The sequence below is a fragment of the Condylura cristata genome, unplaced genomic scaffold (assembly GCF_000260355.1).
Source record: "Condylura cristata isolate star-nosed mole 26May11 unplaced genomic scaffold, ConCri1.0 scaffold00022, whole genome shotgun sequence".
NCBI lineage: Eukaryota > Metazoa > Chordata > Mammalia > Eulipotyphla > Talpidae > Condylura > Condylura cristata.
In genome coordinates, this window is record NW_004567123.1 from 6,643,263 (window position 1) to 6,668,014 (window position 24,752).

At 39.7% G+C, this 24,752-nt stretch overlaps 1 protein-coding gene across 1 annotated transcript in view; it reads right to left on the bottom strand.

The window, feature by feature from the left end:
- Window positions 1-24,752, bottom strand: part of PCSK2 (proprotein convertase subtilisin/kexin type 2) — a 225,640-nt gene that overhangs the window by 55,341 nt on the left and 145,547 nt on the right. Inside the window, exon 6 of the mRNA XM_004686939.2 lies at window positions 1,346-1,422. Coding sequence (XP_004686996.1) covers window positions 1,346-1,422 — 77 coding nt within the window. The remainder of the gene's footprint in view (window positions 1-1,345; window positions 1,423-24,752) is intronic.

The following is a 24,752-nucleotide window of genomic DNA, read 5'->3' on the forward strand; positions in this document are numbered from 1 at the left end:
TTCTCAGTGCTGTGCTTTAACCCGCTGCGCCACCAGGGAGGGCCTAAATATATTTTTTACCCTTAGTGACACACTTCTAAACTCTGCATGGTAGTTTTAAAACAAGATGAACTTGGCAGGGAATTGTGACACCAGCAATGATCTTTACAACATGGCATTCATTTGGATTGCATTTTCTTCTTTATTCTTTCCTTTAATTGTCAAGATCCCTAATCAGTGTGCCTTGTCTCTCCTCTAGACAATCTCAGGCCAACTTGCTAAATAAGGGGCAGTCTACACTCTATGATCTCCTGTGGACTGTCCCTCTTGGCCATCTTACTCGTGGTCACCTGACAGCCTGTCTTTTAGACTAATAGGGATGGGGATAAAAGAATGATACCATTTGGATTTGGAGATTTATGAGACTTAGATTCAAAGAGTTGGCTTTTATGTATACTAAGAGTTTGACCGGGGAAGTCACTCAGCCTTTCTGAGTGTTTCTTATCATTGGTAAGGAGAATGACATTTGCTTTTCTACCTCAAGGAGTAAAACAAATGAGTAAGTTGCTCTACATACAATACACACTTATACATTAATTATACCATTTATGCCTTTAACTGAAGTCCATATGTTCTCATGAACTTCCCAACAGCCTCATTAGTAAGGAAACACTAAGTTTAAAACATAGTTGCTTTTGATTGAGCAATTACACATTTTCCTTTCTTGACATTTCTTATAAGCAAGCAACCTCTTAGACATATCTTATTTGGAGGAAAAAAGATTGTGTTTACATGTTTACCAGTAAAATAGATCAGAGAAAAATACCTTCACATGGACCACTGAGTAGTTTCACCTAGTAAGATGCCAAGCAACATTTCAACAATATCATTGACAATTTACTTACACTTACATTTACTGTTTTGTTGAAAGGGACAAAATATACTTTATAGGGTCATGGTAGGAAACTTCAAAAACATACAAACTCAGGGGTAAAATACCCTGGGGTAACATAATTTTCTGCAATAATTTCAACAAAGTAAAATTAGTGTGTTTTAAATCACCTCGTGATAGGTTGGGAAAGAACCTCTTGTTATTTATATTTCATTTTATCTTTAGTAGAATATATTGAATAACTAACTAGCAAATAAATCCTAGTTCAATGGAACAAAGAGTAATTTTATAGGAGTATGGTACTATTAAGAAAAATCTAGGAATTTAAAGAACATAGTCACTCAGCATAAATCACAATAAATTTGGTAAAGCATAGAATTATTTGGCAGGTGATGCACCATTCTTATAAAGAAAGCAAAGCAAAATAAAACACACCAAATCTAAATCAAAGACACCTCTGGAGACCCCATTTACCTGTTAAACCAGTCGTCCGTGTAGCGGGGATAAGGGTAGGGATCGTTGCTGCTGAAGTCATAACTCGCTTCCGCATTCTGAAAAACACAAGTTGTCTTGTTAGACTGAGAAAGCCAGAGGTCCAAGCAGGAGAAAAAATGCTTTGAGACAGGCAGGAGAAAAATGCTTTGAGACTTTGAGGTGTGCCTGTTTTGTGTTTATAGTTTCTCTGTGAAATGCTATGGCATGTCAGACCAGCCCAGGCAAAACTGTCACAGAGCGTAAGTCTTTGGACGTTTCTTTCCTTCCTTTATCTTCTTTCCTGGACTTCTTTCACCCACCTTTTTTTCAGATCTTTACGGGCTTAATAAAATACAAGTCCCACATTCTCCTTAATGGCTTCCTGTTTAAGTTGTGTTCCCCCTGTGGGCAAATGGGGTTCACCTGGATGGAATCCAGGGCCTGTGGTAACGTCCTTGCAGTGGGAGTCAAAATGTTCTCAATTTCATGCCACAGGGGAGGTGGTCTCTAGATTTTTCATGCTTTATGCAGGAGGCTTACTCCAAATCGTTGCTTCAGATACATATATACATTATGGGTGTCAAGCCATTGCCAAGCTCCTAATGTCGCCCACAAAATCAACCTCATTTATTCACTCAATGAATATCATTGAGAGCCTAACATTTGCCAGAGACTTTGCTAAGTTGGGAAATAGAATGGTAGATATCTTTCCCCTTGTGTAACTTAGAGCTCAGTTGGAGGAACACACACCCATCAACATCAATAACCCTCAAAATAATTATGATTGCAAACTGGAAGTGCTCTTGAAACATCTATTACACAGTTAGAAGTTTAAATTCTATGCAATACAAAACCTCCATTTTTTTCCCATTAAGAGTCACGCAAGAATCAATTATTTATTCACTTAAACTGTCATTATATGATTTCATAGCTAAAACTTTCCATTCAGTTGGTTGGCCTTTTATTTTGGTCTATGTTGGAGGATGATCAACCCCCACTTAGTGACTAACACATTCCTTCCCTTCTGCCTTCTCTGCTTTTACTCGCCTCTGGGGAGCGCTTCTCTCCTCCCCTGTTCTCCTCTCCTAAGCTCTTAGGGTCTGCAGTAGAGCCCCTGGGGGCTTCCTGTCCTTGACACACATCTGGCTAAGAAATGCTGAGTTAGCTTCATATTCCAGTTTGGGCATTCTTGACTCCTTGGATCTAGCCATTTCCAGGAATTGTGCTTCTTTATCAGGTAACCCACTTTAGTTTGGGATTCATGTCAGATTGCAAGCCTAATCTACTAGTGGTGTGATGTTTACAAGCATCTAGACTAATTTCATTAACTCATAATCCCATTTGGTGGATGACAATGGACTTCCAGTCTCCAATGATCAGAATTGTAATACTAATTTATTAAAACAAATGTGTTTGGGGCAGAAGTCACCCTAAAATTTGTTTCAAAATTTTCTAGCTTTCCTGAGGCATACTTGAAGTACAAACAATCTTACACTCATAATGAAAACATACTGAGTTTGGGCATGTGCATTCCCTCGTGACATCATCACTTTCAACATTTTTCTTAGTTCTGACCTAACTCTTTGAGAAGAATATTTAACAAAAACACTATCTTTTTAACATATTTTAAAGGGCATAATACAAAACTGTTGCCTATACTGCATATATGAGTTCTAGAACTTACCCATTTGTGTGACAGAAACTTAATATACATTGAAAACCAATTCTTCACATCCTCCCCTTCTATTAAATATTTGGGCCAGTCATATATCTTGGATGTCAGACACAACTATCCTTACTCCAGAGTCTGGGTTTTCCTTTCACACAGGTCTTTAGAGATGACAGCTCTGTCTCCACTGGCATTAATCATTGGCAAGGCCACAGTTCTGTGCCTCCTTCTCCACTTAGATCCCAAACTGCTTTCTTTCTCTGTCTGATCTCTAACTGTTGTCTGTAAGAGACTTCCAGATTTGGTATATTTTTTATTCCTTAACCTTTCTTGAAATATTTGGATCTCAGTTATTTTGAGGGATACTATTTTGAAAAGTATTTTATTAGTCTTTCTTAAGTATGTTCATTTACCCCTAAATTCTCTGAATTTTTCAGAGATGAGTGTATTCTTAGAGTTAGTAGGAATATAAAAAGAAGCACAATCTGATATTTCTTTTGGGTTTCAAAGCTGAGGTTGAAGCTTCAGCAATAGACCTGCAAGCCTGTTTGCTAAGCCTGGTTTGCCTCTTGAAGAAGAGTCAGAATTCCCTGGCCTAATGTGAACTGCATAGACAATTTAGCATGAGTAACCACTGTGGAACCTGCGTGGAGGTTACAGGCTGTGTTCTTGCAGTGAGATGGGGGTATGTTGGAATATCCAATCTCAGAGGGGTCTTGCACTCATTCTAGGATCGGGACATGGAACCACACATCAGAAGTGGCACATCAGAATATTCCGGGAGGCAGAGTTCAGTGAGAATATCTGGTCTAGAAACTTAAGGATCCAGCATACAGGCAGCATCTGCATAACTGACAACTAAGTGTAGCAGGATCAGGGATGCAGTGGTCAATCCAAGCTGGACACATGATGAGACAGGAACACCAGGACGCCTGGTCCCCACCACTCCTTTAGGGCTGAGTTAATCTCTAAAGCCTGAGGACAATTCTGGAAACAAGTGGCAAAACCTGAATTGATGAAGTTCATGTTTCATTGCTAGGCAGGCAGATAGAAATCAAACTCGAGAGAAAAATAAAACCAGAATTTTCTGAACCTTGTATTTACTGCTTGAGCAATTGACCAGTTTCCTAAATTTCCCATCCTGTCTCACTTTTCTGGTTCATAATTATCCCTTGTGCCTTGCAATGAAGACTTTTGACTGTAATTCTGATTATGCAGAAATTGACTTGCTCTCATATGGCAGGGGAATCTAGAAAGAGCAATTGGAAAGCAGAACTTGTAGCCAAGAATACACAGAACTCTGAGACCACTTTATAACAAGAACAATGGCCAAGTATAGTCTGCGGTCAGATTTACCTGTGACTGTTAAAATGGATGAAAACTTAGGAGTTCTGATTATTTTTTTGCCTTTACATTTAGTTTGATGACGAATGCTTAATTCTCTGGGTAACAGTCTACACTGAGTATTAAAGAATGTAAACAGCAGTTGGCTGCATCTTTTCTGGCTAAAAGACAAATGGTTGATAGCAAGATAGAACAGTGAGCAATCTTTTCAAGGGTTATGTTTATTCTTTTATAGCCAAAAGTGAAGCATTTGTTAATTCAAAATACGAGGTTGTCTTCCATAAAGTTATTTGCGTTTAGGAATAAATTAAGCTGGCCTTGAATTATACCAGAATTTCCTAAAATAGGTATTAACATAGACATTGAAGGGAAGTGGTGGCTCTGTAAATTTATTGCTTTGGTCACCTTAGGCTAAGTCAGATGCTTGTTTGGTTTTGAATTCTTCTATAACTTCTGCTTAAAATTCATTTGTCTATTTTCTTGCATTAAAAATACCATCCATAAAGCTGAACATAATTTAATCATTGATGATTCAGGATTAGGCTGATTCAGAGTCATCATTGAGAACCTGAATTATCATTGCACCATCACGAAGAAAGTGAGAAGACTGGACAGAATCCAAACTGACCTCCCTGCAAGTTATTTCAGGAAGAAAGTTCAATAAGAAACTTTCCTATAGAAGAGTTGAGTTCAGAGACTTAAAAAAAAAACAAAGCTCTCTGGTACATAATAATTCTAAGGTTTACTTTCCAAATATTTGAACACAGAAGGCAAGACTAGACTAACCCTTAGGAAAGAACTTAAATAACTATGGTTTTGGCCATTAGGCACTTTTCCTATGGTAGGCTAAGAGGGGAAAGGAGACTTACTCATTTTCAAGAAAGTTTTTGGCTTGTTATATCTGAGGAGCTGCCTTTTTTGCAGACTTTTTAGGAAGCAGGTGCTAAAACTGTAATGACTTGGTTGCTGTAACAATAAAATGGAAGAGTGACTATGAACGGTTAAGCATGTGGCTCAGTGATGTGGGTGCTTCTCACCTCTTCTTTTGTGTCCTCATTTTCTTGGTTACCTATGGCAAGAGTAACAAAATAAGGCACACAAGCCAGATCTGGGCCTCCACCTGCTTTTATCAATAAAGATTTATTGAAACATAGTCATGTCCATTTGTTTATGAATCACCTCTGACTGCTTTTGGACTACAGCAATTGTTTTAAGTAGCTGTGAGAGAAAACACAAATTTTAAAATAGAAATTTTTCAGAAAGAGTTTGCCAACTCTTGCCTACCCCTAAGCCACTTGGACTCTCAGGTTGCCTTCTGACTGAGGTCACCACTACAGCATCTTATTGCGTCCTTGTTTTCCTGAGGAGATTTCTCTTTCACATCCCCATCCATGGGGCAGGTGTGCTTTGAGAGATACCTGTCACATTCTAAGCACTGTAGGTGGGCTGTAGCTCCTGAAAATGAATCTTATGTAAATTAGTGTTGCTGCATTGTTAGCAGCTTGAAGTTTACCTTCCTGGATCTCACACGAGTCAAATGTGGGTTATTAGGTGTTATTGGGTCAGAAAGTGGGTCTCAGCCCACTGGGGTGCTGAGGAGACAGTGAAAGCGCCTAACTGGGAAGATGATGATGCCACTGTGGCTTCCATTGCCCACCAGGGATTTAGAAGGCTGTTCCTAAGGGGACCAATTCCATAGAGTTTCTCTCTTGTCTCCTACACGTGGCCTGTCTGTTCTCACGGTAGGAATATTGTCATCAGCAAAGCCAGGGGTGTTTGCAGTAAGCTTCTTTTGACTTGCAGAGGTCATGTCACCTCAGGTGACATAGGGTACGCTGCCTGCTATACAAGCGCTCTCCCACTATTCATTTTTTTTTTTTAAAGATTTATTTATTTATTTGTGCATACAGAACTGGGGTACAGACCAGAGGCTCAGGGGCGGTGAGAGGCTTCACCAGAGACAGAGTGGGGAGCAGAACAGGCAGATCGATGAAGTACACTGCTGAAGGAACCAGCGGGCGGGTCAGGAGAGGTCTGGCTCGCCATGTGGTCTCCTCCGGGGCAGGCGGCAGGCGGGAATCGAACTCATGCGGAAGTGGCTTCAGATTCTCAGTGCTGTGCTTTAACCCGCTGCGCCACCAGGGAGGGCCCCACTATTCATTTTTAAAAGTGATGCTGTGTTTTCTGACAATATTGCACTCTCATAATAGCCAATAGCGTCATCGAGCAGATCATCTTAGGGTGCTGTGGAGCAAACTCTGTGATCTGACTACAACATGAGGGAGTGGTTTCTGGAACCAGGGCCCCCATGTACAGTTGTGTGGACTGTGCATGTCCAAGAGGCACCAGGGGGCTGCCCTGGACTCACCAAGCCTTGTGCCCTGGGGGATTCTAACAAATAATTAGTCTGTCTACAAGGGCCATATTTACTAATTTGTTTGCCCAGAGGGAGGTGCTATTTTGCAGCCCACCCACTGTTAGGGTGTAGTTTTTCTATTTCACATAAATGCACATGTAAGTGCTCTCCTGTTGATGTGCAATGGCAAGAAATAGTTCTAGTTAAAGTCACATATAAGCTCAGTCTTCAAAGAAATTGTTCCAGTGAGACAAGATATCCCTTGTGAAACGTCAAGCCCTACAAGGCTTAAGTAATATTTCAAAGATTAAGAGTTTAGGATCATGAGTGGAGCATGACATATGATTAATTGCCAATATAATTCCACAACTATAGGAACTCAGAACAGGGAAGTACATCACATTCATCCCTTTATTCTGGCTTGCTCCTCTCCCTGAAGGCATTTAACCAAATAACCCAGCTAGGAGCCGTGTAACAGTATTAGCTGAAATTGCACTGTGTTCATGGACTAATGAAAGAGAAATGAGCTTCCCCAGACAGACTCACAAACTGAAACCATATTGCCCCAGAACAAAACTCATCTGTATGGAAACTGAGCAGCAGATTAGCCCAGGGCATTAGAGCCTCAAGAATTTTGCTATTGCGCCTGCTTGAATCTTATATGGTCATGGCTGAATGTTCCCAACTGTGCCTATTTTGATTTTCCTCAAATAATTCTCCCACATGCACTAGTGTAACGATAATGTTCAGTTCCCTTTTGACTAAGAGCCACATTCAGCAGATTTATATCTGTATGAAGTCTGACTGTAAAACTTAATGAAATTTAATATTTCTCTAACACTCAAAAAATTAAAAAAAAAAAGTAGTGTTAGAAAATTGTTTCAAATCTTTCTTCTAGGCGCCTAAGATGTCCAGAGTTGTGTATCTGGAACACAGTGACACAGATGCAGTGACAGTGTCCTCAAACTCTAGATGTGATGCCTGCTACCACCACTTCCTTCCTTCATGCCCCTGGAAATTCTAGCAAACTCTCTAGTGGCTGGAGCAGTTCCAGGTAAGAGGAACAATACAATAGAATAACAGGGCTCACAGGATCCATGAAGCACCAAGTTTTGTGCCCTACTACTGGGGATTTTATGTTTTCCAAAGCTGAGCAGTCCCATTCTTTCACTTGCTCCCGCTCTTATCTGCATATCTAAGCTCCAAACCTAAAAGGGGATGATAATAATATTAATTCCTAATGGTTATACATTGCCCTAAATGGATAGATCATTTAAGTTTTTTCAAGAGCTTAAGTTCTCATATTTAAGTTTTTAAACCTACAGGGTAGGAGCATTGAAGGAAGAAATGGGATCATGACTCTGGAAGGAAAAGGTCACAGTCAAGGCAACATCTTGATACGGCTTCTTCAGCACCGTCTCTGCCAGCTTATGTCTCCTTGGTTCTTCTACCAACTTGGGAAGGCCAACAGAGCCCGTGTTAGGCTAGATTGATTCCTGCAGATGAATTTTAAGGGCTGCCCTAAAAGTGTGAATTCCCAGAATAATCTGATATATAGTGGGAAGCTGCCACTCATGATAATTAATCTCCAAGAGCTGGCTCTAAGGCAAGGTCCAAAACTTTTTCAGAAAAAATTACTTTTTATTTTCCCTAGCTGCCAACTCAAATTTAGCTCCAATTATAGATGCAGACTACAAGCTTGGTATCATTAGCATACCTGCGAGCTTGTCACCAAGATGCACTCTTATATTCTGTCACAGTGGTTGCAGATATGCTGAATTATCTTTTTACTCACTTCTGCTTGCCACTAGATTTTGTTATTTAATGCTCTAACAAAAATAGCACTTATTTACTATGGCACAAATATGTATTTTAGTCTTTTAAGAACTATGTTTCTATATAGCTGCTCCCCTTGATTATCCCATGTATTTTGCTTTATGTGCTTCAAATATATTATTCTGAAAATGTGGGCCAAAAGGCACTCACTTACATGGGTGGTTGGTTGGCAAGTTAGTACATTATTTTTTTAAAGTTTTTATTTATTTCTGCACACAGAACTGGGGTACAGGCCAGAGGTGCAGGGGCAGTGAGAGGCTTCACCAGAGACTGGGTGGGGAACAGAACAGGCAGATCGACGAAGTACACTGCTGAGGGGAGCAGCGGGCGGGTCTGGAGAGGTCTGCTGCGCCTTGTGGATCACCTCCAGGGCAGGTGGGGATCGAACTCATGCTGAAATGTCTGTAGCTTCCCAGTGCTGTGCTTTAACCCACTGCGCCACCAGGAAGGGCCCGTTAATACAAACTCTTTAAGGAGAAATTCAGCAATATCTATCAACATAGAAGAGATCCTACCTCTGGAACTGATCCTAAAGATATATTGCACATATAGGAAATATTTGCGTTTAATGTATTTATGGAAGTATACTAGTACAATTGTAAGACTAGAAAAAGCTGATGTATCCAACATAGGGGATGATGTAAATTAAAGATCATTTACCACTATGATGAAAGACATAAAGTCTTTCCTTGGGTAACTGTGTGTATGTATGTACATTTTTTTTCTTTGCCATAATAATGACAACAGGGAATTTTGTGCCAGAGATTCTCAGTTGTTTTGTATACCTCAGCTCCACCTTAAGATGTCCCTTTGTGACACTACTTTTATTATCACTCATTCTCTGAGCAAGGAGACTGAGGCACAGAGAGCTTGAAAATTTTGCTCAAGGTCACACAGATGACAAAACCAAGGCAGGGATTTAGACCAGGGGCTTCTCCTCTGATGCAGTCTTGCCCCTCTGCATTGGGGTCAGAAACTTCACATCGTGTTGCATGTGTCAGGACTACTTGGTGACCCTGGGATACCTGAGAGTAATTTGAAAATCAATTATGTTCCAGAAGCAGCTAGTACCTGGGGCCTTCCGCAGAATGGCATTGCACGGTCTGTCTCTCATCACGCTTCACTAGTCCTTTTTGCTGTGCTGATGACAAGCCTCCATTTAGTGCTTTCGTGTCCTCCCTGCCTCTCTGCACGAGCTCATCCCTCTTCTTATTTGACAGAGGCCGGCAGTGGCAGGCAGTAGCATCCGACCCAAGTTGCTTTCATTGTGTTTATTTCGTTAGTTGCTTCTATTTATATCTAGACCCCTGTCAAAGGGTATAGGTTGTTTACCATTACAATACATTCTTCTATATTAAATGAGACAATTTAAGGAGAACTGTCAGGTGAACAACCACATGGATGATGAAATTTGTGAAGGTATGTAGGGACTGGGGAATGTTTGGGAAACACTGGAATAAAACAGTGGTAATACTGACGATTTAGACTGTTTTGGTTATCAGCAGAGTCAGTCTTAAGAGTGGCTGAAGGCTCTCTACCAGGTATTTAAAGAAGTAATGGAAAAGAGTTTCTGCTCTTTCATCTCATCTTGTTCCTTGTCATTTCAACAGAGGGACTCCAATCCTTTATATTCTGTAGACTGCTGACCTTTAAAGAACTCTATCACTCATTCATTCAACCAACCATTTATTTCTCCCTTCACTGAACAAATATTTATTGAGTACCAACTATTTGCCATGCATTGTGTTCCAGCAAGTCACTATTGAAAAGGCAGATGCCCTTAGCCGGGCACCTTGCCTCTAGCTCTCAGGAGCTAGTCCATTCATCATGGATGCACCTGCTCATCCCAATGAACTTATCAACTCTGACTGTTCAATAGCATTTCCTGGGGAGGTCTTTAGAAACATGCTTACTCGGGTCACCCCTAGATTCTGATTTAATTGATCTGTGCACCAAGAAGTTAAAAACAAAGCTCTTTATGTGGTTCTGATGTCTAGGTTGAGAAACATTAACACCTTTGTTCATCCCTTATATTTTGTCTTTCTTGCTGCTTTGAAGTTAGGTTTGTGGTTACCATAGAAGTAGGGTTAGGTTTGTGGACTGATAACACTGTCGTTACCATAGAAGTAGGTAGAAATACAGAATCTCGGACTTCACCCAGACTGACTGCATTTGAATCTGCATTGTAACAGGGTCTCCAGGGAATTTGTAGGTGCTCGTATATTTTTTGAATTTGTAAAATGGGTGCATGGAGCAAGGTTTGCTTTGGCCCTTCATGTTTCCTTTCTCTGTCCATAATGTCTGTACTATAATCTTCTTCCTCTTCCACCTGCATTCCTTGACAGGAAGAAACTGAATTTGATAAGTCATCTATACCTTAGCATGAATACTTTTAGCATAGTGCCCTTCTCCATGTGATCTGAAGCTCTTTCTCCAGAGAAAATCAGTTCTGGGAATAGAGTTGTCACATGGACTTCTTTGGTTCTAAAGAAGAGGTCCTGATGAACTCAGGAAAACCAAAGAAAGCAAGATAAATTATAGAATTATTGTGCAGAATATTCTTGGACTCCGTGTGCCTTTAGAAGGAATTGATTCTGTAAGAAAGAAGAGTAAAGGTTTACAGTGAGGGTTTCTGGCTGTTAAATCCATTTTGATGAATATAAAGGTTTGAATTATTTTTGCCTCCTGCAGCTTAAAATAAAGTTTCTGTCAAAACTTTAACAATATACCCAATTATAGACAAACTAAATGCCAAGTTGCTTGAACAGCAATAGGAGTTAAAGCGTTTCCTTTAGAATGTGTTTATATTTCCAGACATGCTTATTTTTAAACCCTGCCTCTTTCCTGAAAAGAAACAGTGTCTCTCCATTATTTTAACCAACTCTGCAGACACACTAAGATTAACACTATAGTGAGACATAGTATGGAATGAGTAAAAGTCAGGGTGCATGTAGGGAACTGAAGTGGGTGTGACTGTGCTCAGGTAGGGCTTGGCCTCTTATAAGGTCCAACTCTGAAAAATTCAAACTCGGATTGTGGACCCAAGCTCATGCCATGCTGCCTCAGGGGAGGCCTTACACCTAGTCATGTCCCCAGTCCTGAGCTAACCCTTTTGGTCTCTCCCCTTTCCCTGCAGCCTTCCCAGCTGAGCTCTCTTTGTGCCCCTACGATGACAAAGTTGACCTTGAGCAAACTGTACAAAGGTAACTTACAGTTCTTTGCTGTGAGCCTTGGCCACTTTATGACCTGTCACTTCAGGAGAAGGTGGTGCAGAAGCAATAGCTAAGTCAGGTTGAAAGAAAAGAAAAGATGTGAGTTTAAGAAAGGCAGATGACGAATGCCCAAAAATGGATGACTGTATTAAAAAGATGTGGTACATATACACAATGGAATATTACTCAGCAACCAAAAAAATAGAAACACATGTCTTTTGCAGCAACATGGATGGAGCTGGAAAAGATCATGCTTAGTGAAATAAGCCAGAAAGAAAAGGAAAAATACCGGATGGTTTCACTCAGAGCAGCAATATAACGGAACAGTCGAGAAAATAATGATAATGATGAACAACTATATACCAGAGACATTTTGTGGGGGTGGAGTGGGAAAGGGGATCAAAAACAGTGGGGGGAGGGAAATGCACTGGACTATGGTGATGGCACAGGGGTGATTTGGTGATGGGAAACCCAAGGGGATTGCAACTGAGATGGAAAAATGCACAAAAATATGTAAAAATAAACTACTATAAAATTAAAAAAAAAAAAGAAAGGCAGATGAAGTTAGCTTTGCTAAGTTAAAAGAGGCTGAGGAGAGTGGTTGCACAGCAATGCCAGGGTGGCCTGGGGGGAGCCAGGACAGAGGAGGCAGTGCCAAGTGCAGCTTCTCCTGCAGAACTTGCCCAAGTGAAGGATGGCCAGTTGGAAGTGGACTTAGGCAATTAGGACCTGTCTTGCAGGTCCACACAGAAGACCTGCCTGTGACGGCCCACAAAGGTACCGGCAGACCTTGCAACAGCAACGTGGAAATCAGTGCCAGTTGCAGTTCTGGAAATGGAATCAGAAGGGAATGCAGCAGCCAGGGTCTAAATTTGTGTTGTCAAGGTGATGGGGTGCAAGTCAATCTATTTTGACTGATGTCCTACGGGGTTGGAGAGCTGCTTGAGGCTTCTCCTTTGCTTCCTCTGGGGATGTCCTGCTTGCCTTTATGGTTGGTGAGGTCAAGGTCACCACCTTTGTGTCCAGATGTCTTGGGAGAGAGGGAGACACTACTTGACAGCCTCTCTCATGCCATAGATTATACAACGTCAGTATCACCTGCTTCTTCTTTTTTCAACCCTAAAAATAGCAAAGATGAGTTCACTGATAGCTGAGTCACCTCATCAAAAGGGTTGTTTCGTCCATATATCATTGGTTGGCGACTATGTCTTGCACATATCTTATAGGATGTTTTCCAACTGCCAAAAGCCCAGTTGTATGAATAATTGCACAGGGTTCATTGCTATTATACATGCACAAAGGTTTTATACATAAATTATGTATGTGTAATAGTCAACACAAATTAATTTCAGTTGAGTCACCAATCATTTTGAGAATTGAATATTTTATGTCCCATTTTACAGATAAGAAAAATAAGGCTTAGCAGGTTAGGTGATTTGCTCAGGTTTTTCAGCTAGAAATGGCTGAGTTAGTAACTAGAAACTAGATCTTCTGATTCAGGCTCATTTTCTTCTCTCTGTCCTGCATGGCACAGCCAGCTCTTTCCTCTGATGACAAGACTGATCATCTTGCTTATCCCAGCAACCTTGGCATTGAGTGGCTGCATTAAGACCTGAGATATATTAAATGTAGTGTGTGGGGGCAGGGCTTCCTCAGGCTTTGGGTTGCCACCCATTTTTGCATCTCCAATAAATCAAATTTAAAAACTTGTCCTCAATCATCTCACTTGTCTCTTTTTGCTTTGAACAGTTAATCTCTGCTTTGGTGATTCTTTTCAGGATAACCTTGCTTAGAGGAGAAGATGGAAATAGAGTGCTATGACCTTGGGAGATAAGCAAAAAAGAAGCATAGGCCTATTGTAAATATCTCAGTGTTTATAGATGAAAAAAAAAATGCTAAATGGATCAACTCCCTTTCATGAAAAAGTTGTTGGAGTCTTACCTTTGAACAAGACCAATTTTATGTTCCCAGCTAATGTGAAATGTGACACAAAAAAAGACTGGTCCCCAACTGTTCTGGAGAAAGATTAAATGCACTTCTGGTTCTATTCACAGCTATTCATCATTTTAATTGGTTTTGAAGTCAAAAAAACTTTGACAGCATTTGTGATGGGAATCCAACTTCATAATTCATAAACTATGGAAAAGTGATTACAGCTTTCATTTGGAGGCTGTGCACATACCCTATTAAGTTGCTACAAGGATGGAACTCCAGAATCCACATTAATCACGCAATCACTTTGAGCATGGGGGTTGCAGTAGTTGAATTCTGGACACTGGTATGTTGGAAAGAGAACACTCTGCTGTAGACCTTTTGGGATGACATACCCTGCGCTCACGGTGTTCCTTGCTACCCCTGCTGCCATATTCTTCTCAGCATTTCTAGGAAATAGAAAACTCATCGACAACCTACCCTCCATTAGTAAGACTTTCCCTCAACTATAGACTCTTCTTCAACAAATTACTTGATCTTCTCATAAATTGAATGGTGACTGTTAAATTACAAAGGCCCTATTTCATCCTTCACCTTCCACTGCATCTTCTCCCATGTCTCCTTTTCTCCAGACACCAGTGTGTCTCATTGGGGCCTGAAAATCCCTTGTTCACTCCTTTTCAACATCCCCACCCAGTTTGTATTTGTATGCTTCCCATTGACATCAGAGTACATCCCTCAGAGTTTCCACGGTCAGGTTCTTACTCTTCAGCATCACACTCAAGGCTGTTGGTAATGGGGCTACTACAAGTTTCTCTTTAGTTCACTGGATTTTTTTTTTCTGGAATGGGTCAGTGGTCAATGTCTTAAACTCTGTGGGCCATATTGTGTCTGTCACAAAAATTTGTCTCTGCCTTCGTAGTGAGAAAGCAGTCTCAATCATATATAAACAAATACAGGTGACTGTATCTCAAAAATTCTGTTCACAAACAACAACAAAATGCAATGAGTGGGCTATAGTTTGCAGAACCCTGTTTGCTATGAGTTGAAGTGTGTCTTGCCAAAATGAGCTTATACCAGATTAGGACAGGCCCTATGTCCAATGACTAGTGACCTTAAGGGAAGGCCAAGTGAAGAAAAAGAGACATAGGCACACAAGGAAGAGACCACCAGGTGCAGATGGAGACAGAGATTAGAGTGAAGGGACTATAAGCCAAGGAATGGAAGGGTTGCCTGCTACCACTAAAAAAGGTGATGTATGAACAGATTCTCCTCTGAGCCTCTGGGAAGGCCAACCCTCTGGGTACCTTGATTACAAACTTCCAGTCTGTGGTTTTAAGCAACATGGCTTATTACAGTGTATGGCTCCAGTGTTCCCTCTTTCCATTCCCCTGCATGCAGGTCCTGCACTTCCTGTCCTTTATGTGGTTTCATCTGTCTGGAAGTCTCTCCTCCATCAGTCTGGCTCACTCGAAACAGCTCAAATATCACCTGATCTAAGAATGGCCATCCTCACGTAATTCTCTGTTGTTGATAGATGTCTCTTCATAACATTCACCTTATTTTCCACCCTTTTCCAGTTCACTGTGAATGGTTTAAGGATGTGGATTGTGTTTTTTACTTGATATCACTATGCAGAGTGCAGACTTTCAATGCATGTTGAATGAATGAATGAACTCACGATAAGAATTTTCGAAACTATTTTGTTGACTCCTATATCATTTGTCTTTAGGGGAGTTCTCAGGTGGAGTTTGCCCATTTTCTATACATAAACAAAATTATTGAAATAAGATCATTTGGTTTTGGAATTGGACAGAACAATGCAAGTATGTTTCAAGAGTTTTCAACCATTAAACACTCACTTTTTTATTACTTGTATTTTTGTACATTAAATGTTGGTATGTCCAAACTTCCTTTTGTATGAGCTAGCATCATAACATAGCACTTCTACCAAGTTTAGTGGTATTGTAAGGAACATTATTTGCATATTTCAGTTGAATCTTGCCCTTATTATATTAGAAAGATGAGTGCAAAATGGAAAAATGAAATAAGCAAAAAAAAAAAAAGTTAAAAATAGTCTTATAAACTTAACTTAATTAAAACAAGATAGAAATCATTAGATATGCCACAACATCAAACCTTATTCTCAACTGAATACTCCTTGGATTTAACTTGGCCATGTTCAATTAAAATAGAACCTATCTTTTTGGGGATTTATTATAAATTATACTAGAGTTGAACTATAATTACAATGATATAATTATGGTAATTATATGTATTTATTTTTCTGGAAATACAATCCCAAATATTCACTTTTAGTGTTCAAATTTGAAGACTATGCTTCCAAAGTTTCAGAAGGAAAAAAACAAAATTCCATTTTTAATTTTTTCATTCAGTTAAAAATTTCAACATATGCTTGCTTATATCTCTATAAAACTTTTAGATACAGAAATTGATGGGAAAAAGGAAAGAAAATGAAATATCTGTATTGCCTTTGCTGTAAGGTCTAAAGTAAAAAGGAGTAAGTGATTTTCTAGAATGACTAAATGTATCAGTGTCCACATCCCAATTCCTTATCCCTTACTGGGACAAATGGAAGCCAGGCATGACCACGTCATGGCTTGCTTTCAAGACCCAGACTACGTAAGTAAGAACAGTTGTCACAAGAAGAGAATTATCAACCTCAAGTCAACTGAATTGTTTTCAGGATCCTTGCACACAGAAAAAAGCTATATTTTTTAGAGTTTTAAGTAAAAGTTGGATCACCACATGGTTTACCCATCACAAGATAAAAGAAGTTTTAATTTCAAACAAAAGCCAACATGTGAATATATATATTTTTTATAACTGCCCAAAGTGGAAGTCATCCAAATGTTCCATAGCTGGAGAATGGGTAGATAAGCCATGGTACATTCACACAATGGAAAACTACACAACAATAAAAAGGAATAGCTAAATGGATGAGTCACAAACGCATGACAAAGACCATACTCAGAAGGCTTTTTACTGTAGGATTCCAGGTATATGATACTCTAGAGAAGGCAAAACTATAGGGACAGAAAGTAGATCTGTAGCAGTTAGGGACTGAAGGTGCAGGGATGTTGGTCACAAGGGGGCAGCATGAGGGATTCTGGCATGTGATGGAGCCATTGTGTCTCTTTGTTGTGTTGATGGTTATATATACGTGTGTGTGTGCGGGTATGTGTGTGTGTGTCAAAACTCATAGAATGATGCACCAAAAAAAAGCAATTTTCCTATAAATAAAAAGTGAATTGAAAAAAAACAGCAGCTGGCTACCTGGCTAGGGTGTTTTATGTGATCCAAAGTAAAATCTTATCTGCATGGAATATTATTGATGATTTCTACTCATAGCTTTGGAAGGAATGTACTACCTTTTCTCTCAAATCTCTTTTTCTCCTCTAAAGAACTATTTCCAACATAACTGACAACTGGGTGGGTCAGGTGTTCTCTCTGACATGGTCAGCAGGATGCTGAAGGCTGCCTGTGGGGATTTTCCTGTTAGTGCATTTCATCACAAAGATGGGATAAGTTTTCTTCAGGGTCATATTCTTTCAGGTTCAGAAAGAGTTGAACTCCATTTAAAGGGGGGAAAAATACCTTGGGGGCTGCAGCCAATAAATGTTTATTGGAAAGTGTCCTATTTCCTAAAAGGCAAGTGGAGGAGATGGTATTCTTTAGGAAGCTGAGGCAGGTGGAACTTCTGTGGTTCTGAAAACCCAGTGCTTATTTTGGAGAGTGAGAGCTGGGCTTTTCTCTGTTCCCAACCCAGTTTTTGCCTCCTGGTTTGCATCAACAGTTCATTAGTCAACATTTGAGTTGAAATTTGGCTGGCAAGGGAGGCTCCCTTCAATTCATCTTCATCTCTGGTTAATTGCTATAATTGATACAACATTGTTTCTATCCCCTAAATCTATTAACCAGCAAATGTTCAAGTCATAGCCTCTCAACTCTCATTAATTTCATTACTTAAGCTATTTTTTTTTAATATCATGTATTTTATATTCTCATCAGGGAAGTTTCAGGCCATGAGTGAAAATAGGGCCAGGATGGTCTCTCTCTGTCACCTTGTTTTTCAAGGACATTGGAGTCTTTGAACATTGCAACATTCTCCCTACATTATTTTTCCTCTTTTTGTGATCAGAAGGAGAACTGGTGTTCTTAGGAGGACTGTAAATTGCTTAAATCATTTCAGAGAATAATTTAATAAATTTTAGCAAATTAAAATTGTATGTAGTTCTTGACCCAGAAATTTCATTTCTAGGAATTTATTCTAAAGAGATATTTTAAAAAGAGTTCAAAAATCTATTTTCAAGGAAATATATTCATTTCATAATTTGTAGTAGCAAAGCATTGGGGGAGACCCAAATGCCAGTCACTAGGGGCTCACTTAAATAAATTATGGTGTTTCCATGCTATGGAAGGGGATATATCGTTACAAAGAAGAATAGATTGCATCATACGAGTTACTGCATAATTCCAGTTTTGGAAAATAAAATCTGCAAGGATCTACACAAAACTGCCACATCACCAAAATTGGGTTGTAAGTAGGACTTGTAGGGGAGAGGTAGGCGAGAGGAGAGAAAGGAAATTGCAGTTTTTATTTTAACTACACTTCAGTAATGTCTGGATTTTTTTTTTTAAAATGATGAGCAAGTCTTGCTGCTATATTAAAATGCAAATAGGGAGAAAAGCGAGAGTGATAAAGTTTTAAGAATTTAGTAATCATGATTAAATAATACCCCTTTCCGCCTGCACGCTGACTGGAGAACTTCCACAGGTCTTGACATTTATTAACTTTTCTACTTGAGACAACCTAGGGAGGCGGGTAGACAGGTAACCTCCTGGGTAGATGGTGAAAAATCTCATCAGGTCCTAGGACATAGTAGTTTCCCACTTTCATAATTCTCACACTTTCAGAGAATTTTCAGTAGCAACTGATTTCTAAATTGGACTTTTTGCTAAAATATTGTGCTTAAAATCACACCTGCGCTCTCCCTGGTGGCCCAATGGTTAAGGCTCAGCACTGCAAGCTAGCATTAGCCCCTTCGGTGTGAGTTTGATCCCCAGCCCAGGAGCTGACCCACATGGCACAGCAGACTTCTCCTGACCAGACTGCTGCTCCCCTCAGCAGTGTACTTCATTGATCTATACCTATTCTGCTCCCAGCTCTCTCTCTGGTGAATCCTCCCACTGCCTCTGCACCTCTGGCCTGTACCCCAGTTCTATATGCATAAATAAATAAATCTTAAAAAAAATAAATATAATGAAAAAAAAGTACCTAAAAATTTGAGGGATAATTTATCTCTCACCAAGTATGTTGATGTGAAGCATGCAGCCTGAGTAGTTCTGGTAATCTGCACACCTGTGTCACGACCATGGCGGACAAATATAGACACTTTTGAACTGAGGCATCTCTATAAAAGGGGATGGTTACATGTTTCCTACCCCCTATATCTGCAACTTCCCTGGACTAGCTCCTGGGAACGAGGGGTGAGCTGACTGGCCAGGTGAAGCTATAAAATATGGAAGTCAGGTAGGCTCAGGGGAGACAGGTGGAGAAGAGCTCACTTGCTTCTTGTCTTTGGACTTGCACCAGGGCTTTGGTGGATCTGGAGGAGACATGCGGAGGACAGACAAGTGGAGACATTTGGGAGAGACACGTAGGTGAGAGACCCATGGGAGGCTGACAATGGCAGCCACTATCTTGATTTCTACTTTGACTTTGCTACCCGAGACTGGCCTGGCCTCTTTCTGTGGTTCCCCCACCAGGAGGTGCCTTAGACTTGTAGTAGGGCTTTTGTTCTCAGTGGCCCCACTTTGGTTCAGCCCTGCGTGGCTGTGCATTTACCCTCAAGGGAATGGGTAACTTTGGTTGCTTTATTGGGAAAACGATTACCTTTTCTTCTCTCTATACACCCACTAGTTCAGTTAAAGTCTACACACTGAGAGTGTGTAGAGTTTACACACTAAAAGTGAGCTTTGCCTTTGTGCACATCAATGGCAGGACCCCTTTAGAGTGTGCAAGTTTGGGGGGCCAGAGGTACCCCGTGGTCATGCACTAACATTTCCATCTTAGGGAAAGTTCTTTGATGCCTGTCTCAGTTTATCTCCCCCTGCCTCCATCAACCTCTCTTTGATTTCTCTCTCTATTACTTAATCATGCCTGTTTTAGAACATTTCACAAAGAATTTGCACTGTTTGGTGGCTGCCTTTTGGGACTGACAATGTTTCTGAGATTAGTCTATTTAATTGTATGCCCCTCAGTTGCTTGTTACTTTGATTGTGGAAAAGCGCTCCATTGTTGACACACAACACAATGTTATTGACCCGTTTACTTGATGGGCATTTGAATTATTTCCAGTTTTGGCAAATATGAATAAAGCTGCTTTGAATACTCTTGTCTATGTCTTTTTTTTTTTTTTAATATACATATGCTTTCCTTTTCTCTTGGGTAAAAACTTCAGGCTGGGATTACTGGTCATATGGTGAACATGTGTTTAATTTTTTAATTGATTACTAAACCTTTTTCATAGGCACCAGGCCAACAATGTATGGGGTTTGCTAGGAGGTTTTGCCCTCTATAAATACCTTCCTTTATGAGTATCTGTGGGTATTTCTATAGCACCAAATATTAAAGGAAGCTTTTATCACCAGGAAATGCAGTACTGAGCCCTCATCATTTCAGCTCCTGCTCTCCCCCAGCCTGTGGAGCTGCTCCCCAGCAGGGGAGTCTGGAAGACTAGTCTTTGTCTTTTAGTAGATGGTTTTTGGAGTTGCAAAGTCTAAGAAGTCTCCAAGCTGAGCATATTTTCACATCCTGAAGAGCTTTTGCTTTTTTTAGCAAAAGGTTTTAGCAGTATTCATTGTTGTTCACTTGAGAAATCTCTCCTTCTGTCCCTATCTCAGTTGCTGTGTTGTGGACACAGGGCTGTGAGAACAGATGACTTGGGCTAGTCTTCCCGAGATCCTTTGCTAGCAGTGCGACTGGTCTGGCATTTCTTCAGGTGCTGTGCCACATGGGAGCTTTAGAGGTGGTCTGTATCTTTCTTTAATGCCTGTCCTATTTGTATGGCAGGTGAGGTTTTTCCTGATAGCAGTAACTACAATCACTTTTAAATATTTTAAAACATCCTATCAAGTTAAAATAATGAGTCAATTAAGTAAGAATGATTAGATTAAAAAAAATAGCATGGTGGGTCCTATTTAGAAAACTCCCAGGTCTGGTCCAATTCCTCACTAGTTATTAAAGGCACACTAAATAATATGGTTAATCATCATAATCAAAAGAGATTTACTAAGCACCTATTGTCACTCAGGATATAATGAGCCCCACAGTAGATACGGGTCTCTGGGACTGAACATCAGTAATATTGTTACTAAATATATTCTTTTCAAAATCTTTGTAATATCTAACTCTACATGATGTGTGAAAAACCTGAGCATCCAATTAATTTCCAGATCAACGCTGCATGCTTTCTGATTAAGCATCATAAATGCTATTCAGAGCTCTCCGTGGGCTGGTCTGGGTTCCTGCTGATGTGGAGCGAGGTGTTAAGACTGCTGCTGAATCTTTCTCTGCGTTTCCCACAGACAAGGACCCTTTGGAGCCTGGGTGCCTGGGCTTGCTGGGTGCCTAATAAAAGCCCCACTGCTTGACAATAGTGTCTGCTCTTTTAAAAGACTTTTTTTTTTTCTGCAGGGGGGAAGAAAGAAACATTTAGTGAATGTCCCCTAAATTTGGAGTTCTTTACATTCTCTCTTTCTTGAAACACAACTCTTTTTCAAATGATTTTTTTTTCTTCTAGAAAATTCTCCCTATGTGATCTCCATGTTTGCATTCTTGCCAGCTCCTAGTCTATCTCCATAATAGACAGATCTTTTGGGGAAAAAAATCAAATCCAGACATATCTTTCCACAATCACCCATTAAACCCCCCAAAATATTTGTTTATGTGTTCAAATTTTTTTTAAAAACATTTATTTATTTACTCATATAGTACTGGGGTATAGGCCAGAGATGCGGAGGGTGAGAGGATTCACCAGAGACAGAGAAGGGAGCAGAACAGGGAGATCGATGAAGTACACTGCTGAGGGGAGCAGCCGGCGGTCAGGAGAGGTCTGCCTCACTACGTGGATCACCTCTGGGGCAGGTGGGAATCGAACTCATGAGGAAGTGGCTTAAGCTTCTTAGTGCTGTGCTTTAACCCGCTGTGCCAACAGGGAGGGCCATATGTGTTCAAATTTTGAAGGTAATTTTCTGGTATAATAGCATTCAATAAATAATCATTAAATGAATAAACAAAAGCATATGACCACCTTTCTTTTACATTTAAGGAGTAGATAACCCAGAGAAGTTAGATTCACTTGCCTCTTGTCACAGTAACTGAGCATCAGTGGCAGGATGGACCCAGGTGCACCTATTTGTGGTCCTCATTAGTACCGTGTCTGTTACACTGTTCTATCTTTCTTGAAGAGAGAAATCTTGGCAAAAGACTTTTTATTTTGAAGCTTGTACTGATCACATTATGAACAGGGTTGCACACTGGTTATTTAGTGTTAAAGTCTCCTACATTGGGCGTGCCTAGCCCAGAGTTCAGTAAGGTGGTCCATTGGGGCTGAGGGTAGGGAGACAATATTCTCATTTTTGAGTTTGATTTGAAAAATTAGGTATTCATTTTTATTATAACTATGATAAAATGTCTAACAAAATTTACCATCTTAACCATTTTTAGGTGAACAGTTCAGTAAATTAAGGAATTCACAATGTTATGCAACCAATCTCAAGAACTTTTTCATCTTGTAAAATTGAAATACTGTACCCATAAATAATAATTCTCCTTTCCCTTCTCCCCTCAGCTCTTGACAACCACCATTCTACTTTTTGTCTCTATGAACTTGACTATTCCAAGCACCTCATCCACCAATGTCACTCATTCTTATATAACATCATCAAATACCATTTGTGTTATTGCTTGCAGTATGATTTCCTTCCTTTTTAAGGATGAATAACATTTTATTGTATGGCTATACAATACATTTTACATTTTATTAGTGTTGCTTCTACCTTTTACCTATTGTGACTAGTACTGCTATGAGCAGGTACATAGTATGACATTTTCATATTTATTTTAATATCTTTAAAATGTTCTTTTTTGTATATATTATATATACAATAATACACACACACACACACACACACAAAATATGCAATAATATATATAACCCATTATGGCAGCAGTACATACATACAGTGTGTAAGCAATCACCTATGAATATACTCGGAGAATCTACTCAAACATTTTCAGTTTCATGTTTCCACATGAGATAAAAAGTTTGGAGATCTCTGAATTTATAATTATAGCAGGTGTTGTTGAAGGTCCCATTCATAAACTCTTGCTTTTACTATATCAATACATATTGACTCAACTTTCCTCTGTCAGATTCCCCCTATCTCTAGAGCTCTATCTGTCCATGATGGTGGCAGCTCAGAAGTACAGGAAATTACTTTCTCCTCTATCCTGGCATCAGCTCTCAACCATGACTGGCAGAAGCTGGTGTAAATATACTCTGACTCTGTCTCCCACATGTGATCTAAGCCAAGGCCCAGGCTTGCCCTGCAGAATTGAGCTCCAGTTGCCCCCTGTAGGAATGCACATGGCCCACACCCTGTTTGACTCTCTCCCTGCCTATGTTTCCTGGGGTGACCTCCCAAATAAACTAATCCATATTAGGGTTGGCTTATGGGGAATCCAAACTAAGACAGTAAATGAATTCAAAGCTCTTTGAAACCACTCAGCTGCAGTAATTAATGTATAGAGCATCATGTTGGAAGAGAAGCATGATTTATGTCTGTCATTCTCAAAAGCAAATTACGTAGATTCAAACTACTTGACAATTTCATTTCTTTATAAAACCAATTCAGCTTTTGCTTCTTAATCAGTGATTTTATTGGAAGGGAGGAGAATTTCATAAGACTTTAGAGCAACAACAGAGAAGAATCTAATTTTTTGAGCTTTCAAATGAGGATGCTGTGCCCTGAGACATTTAACAGCTTGTTAGATGTCACGCAGCTATGAAGTGGTGGAGTCATAATGGGACTGGCATCTCAACTCTCAGACTTTTTGTTTTTAACAAAGCCATTTTCCTATATCTCAATCCGCAACTGATCAGGTCAGGGGATTTCAGGGAACTTTTTCTTAAAGGGCCAGCTTTGCTGATAGACGGGTCTCTGTCACAACACTGTCACAATGCCATCACATGGTCATGAACATCTAGAGCTGTGACAGTTAACAAATGAGAGTGGCTGTGTCCCCATAAGACTTGACTTACAAAAACAGGACGTCAGTCTGTGGGTCATAGTTTGCCCACCCCTAGGTGAGATTCTAAGGGAGACAGGGTCTTCTTTGTGCTTACATTTAAGAGAAACATTGTCATTTTCCAGACTTGCTTTATAGTTCTTTAGTATTTGTGGAATAATTTATTTTAAAATAATATATAGTCATTTAAATACATATGTAACAGCACTTTGACCCAGAGGAGGATTTACTCAGTTCTAAGATGTATCATTGTCATTTCAAGCCCTTGGCTCCCATAATTCTGTTGTGTTTTTCAAAGACATTGGGGAAATCATGTTCCTCACATATTGATAGTATACACAGCATACACTCAGACAAGACTTCTCCCCCATAACAGCTAAATGGGAGCATATTTTTTCATTGTGTCAATATTAATTACTCATAATTTGGTGTTCAATATCATTTTCAATATTAATTTCAACACAATGGAGTAAGTGTAATTTGGAATGATAAGATTCATTTGCATTTAAATTGATACTTAAAATATTCCCTGTGAAGAACAAATAGCATCCATGATTATAATTGGAAGCCTTGTTTCCAGGGCAGGTTTGTTTTCCTTTGGATGCATTTGTAAATATGGTGCATCAAATTTAATGTTAATAATGAAAACAAAATAATACCACACACTTCTTCAGGGAGCCCTGTGAATAGAGTTCCTACATTTTGGAAATTCCTTTCTTCTA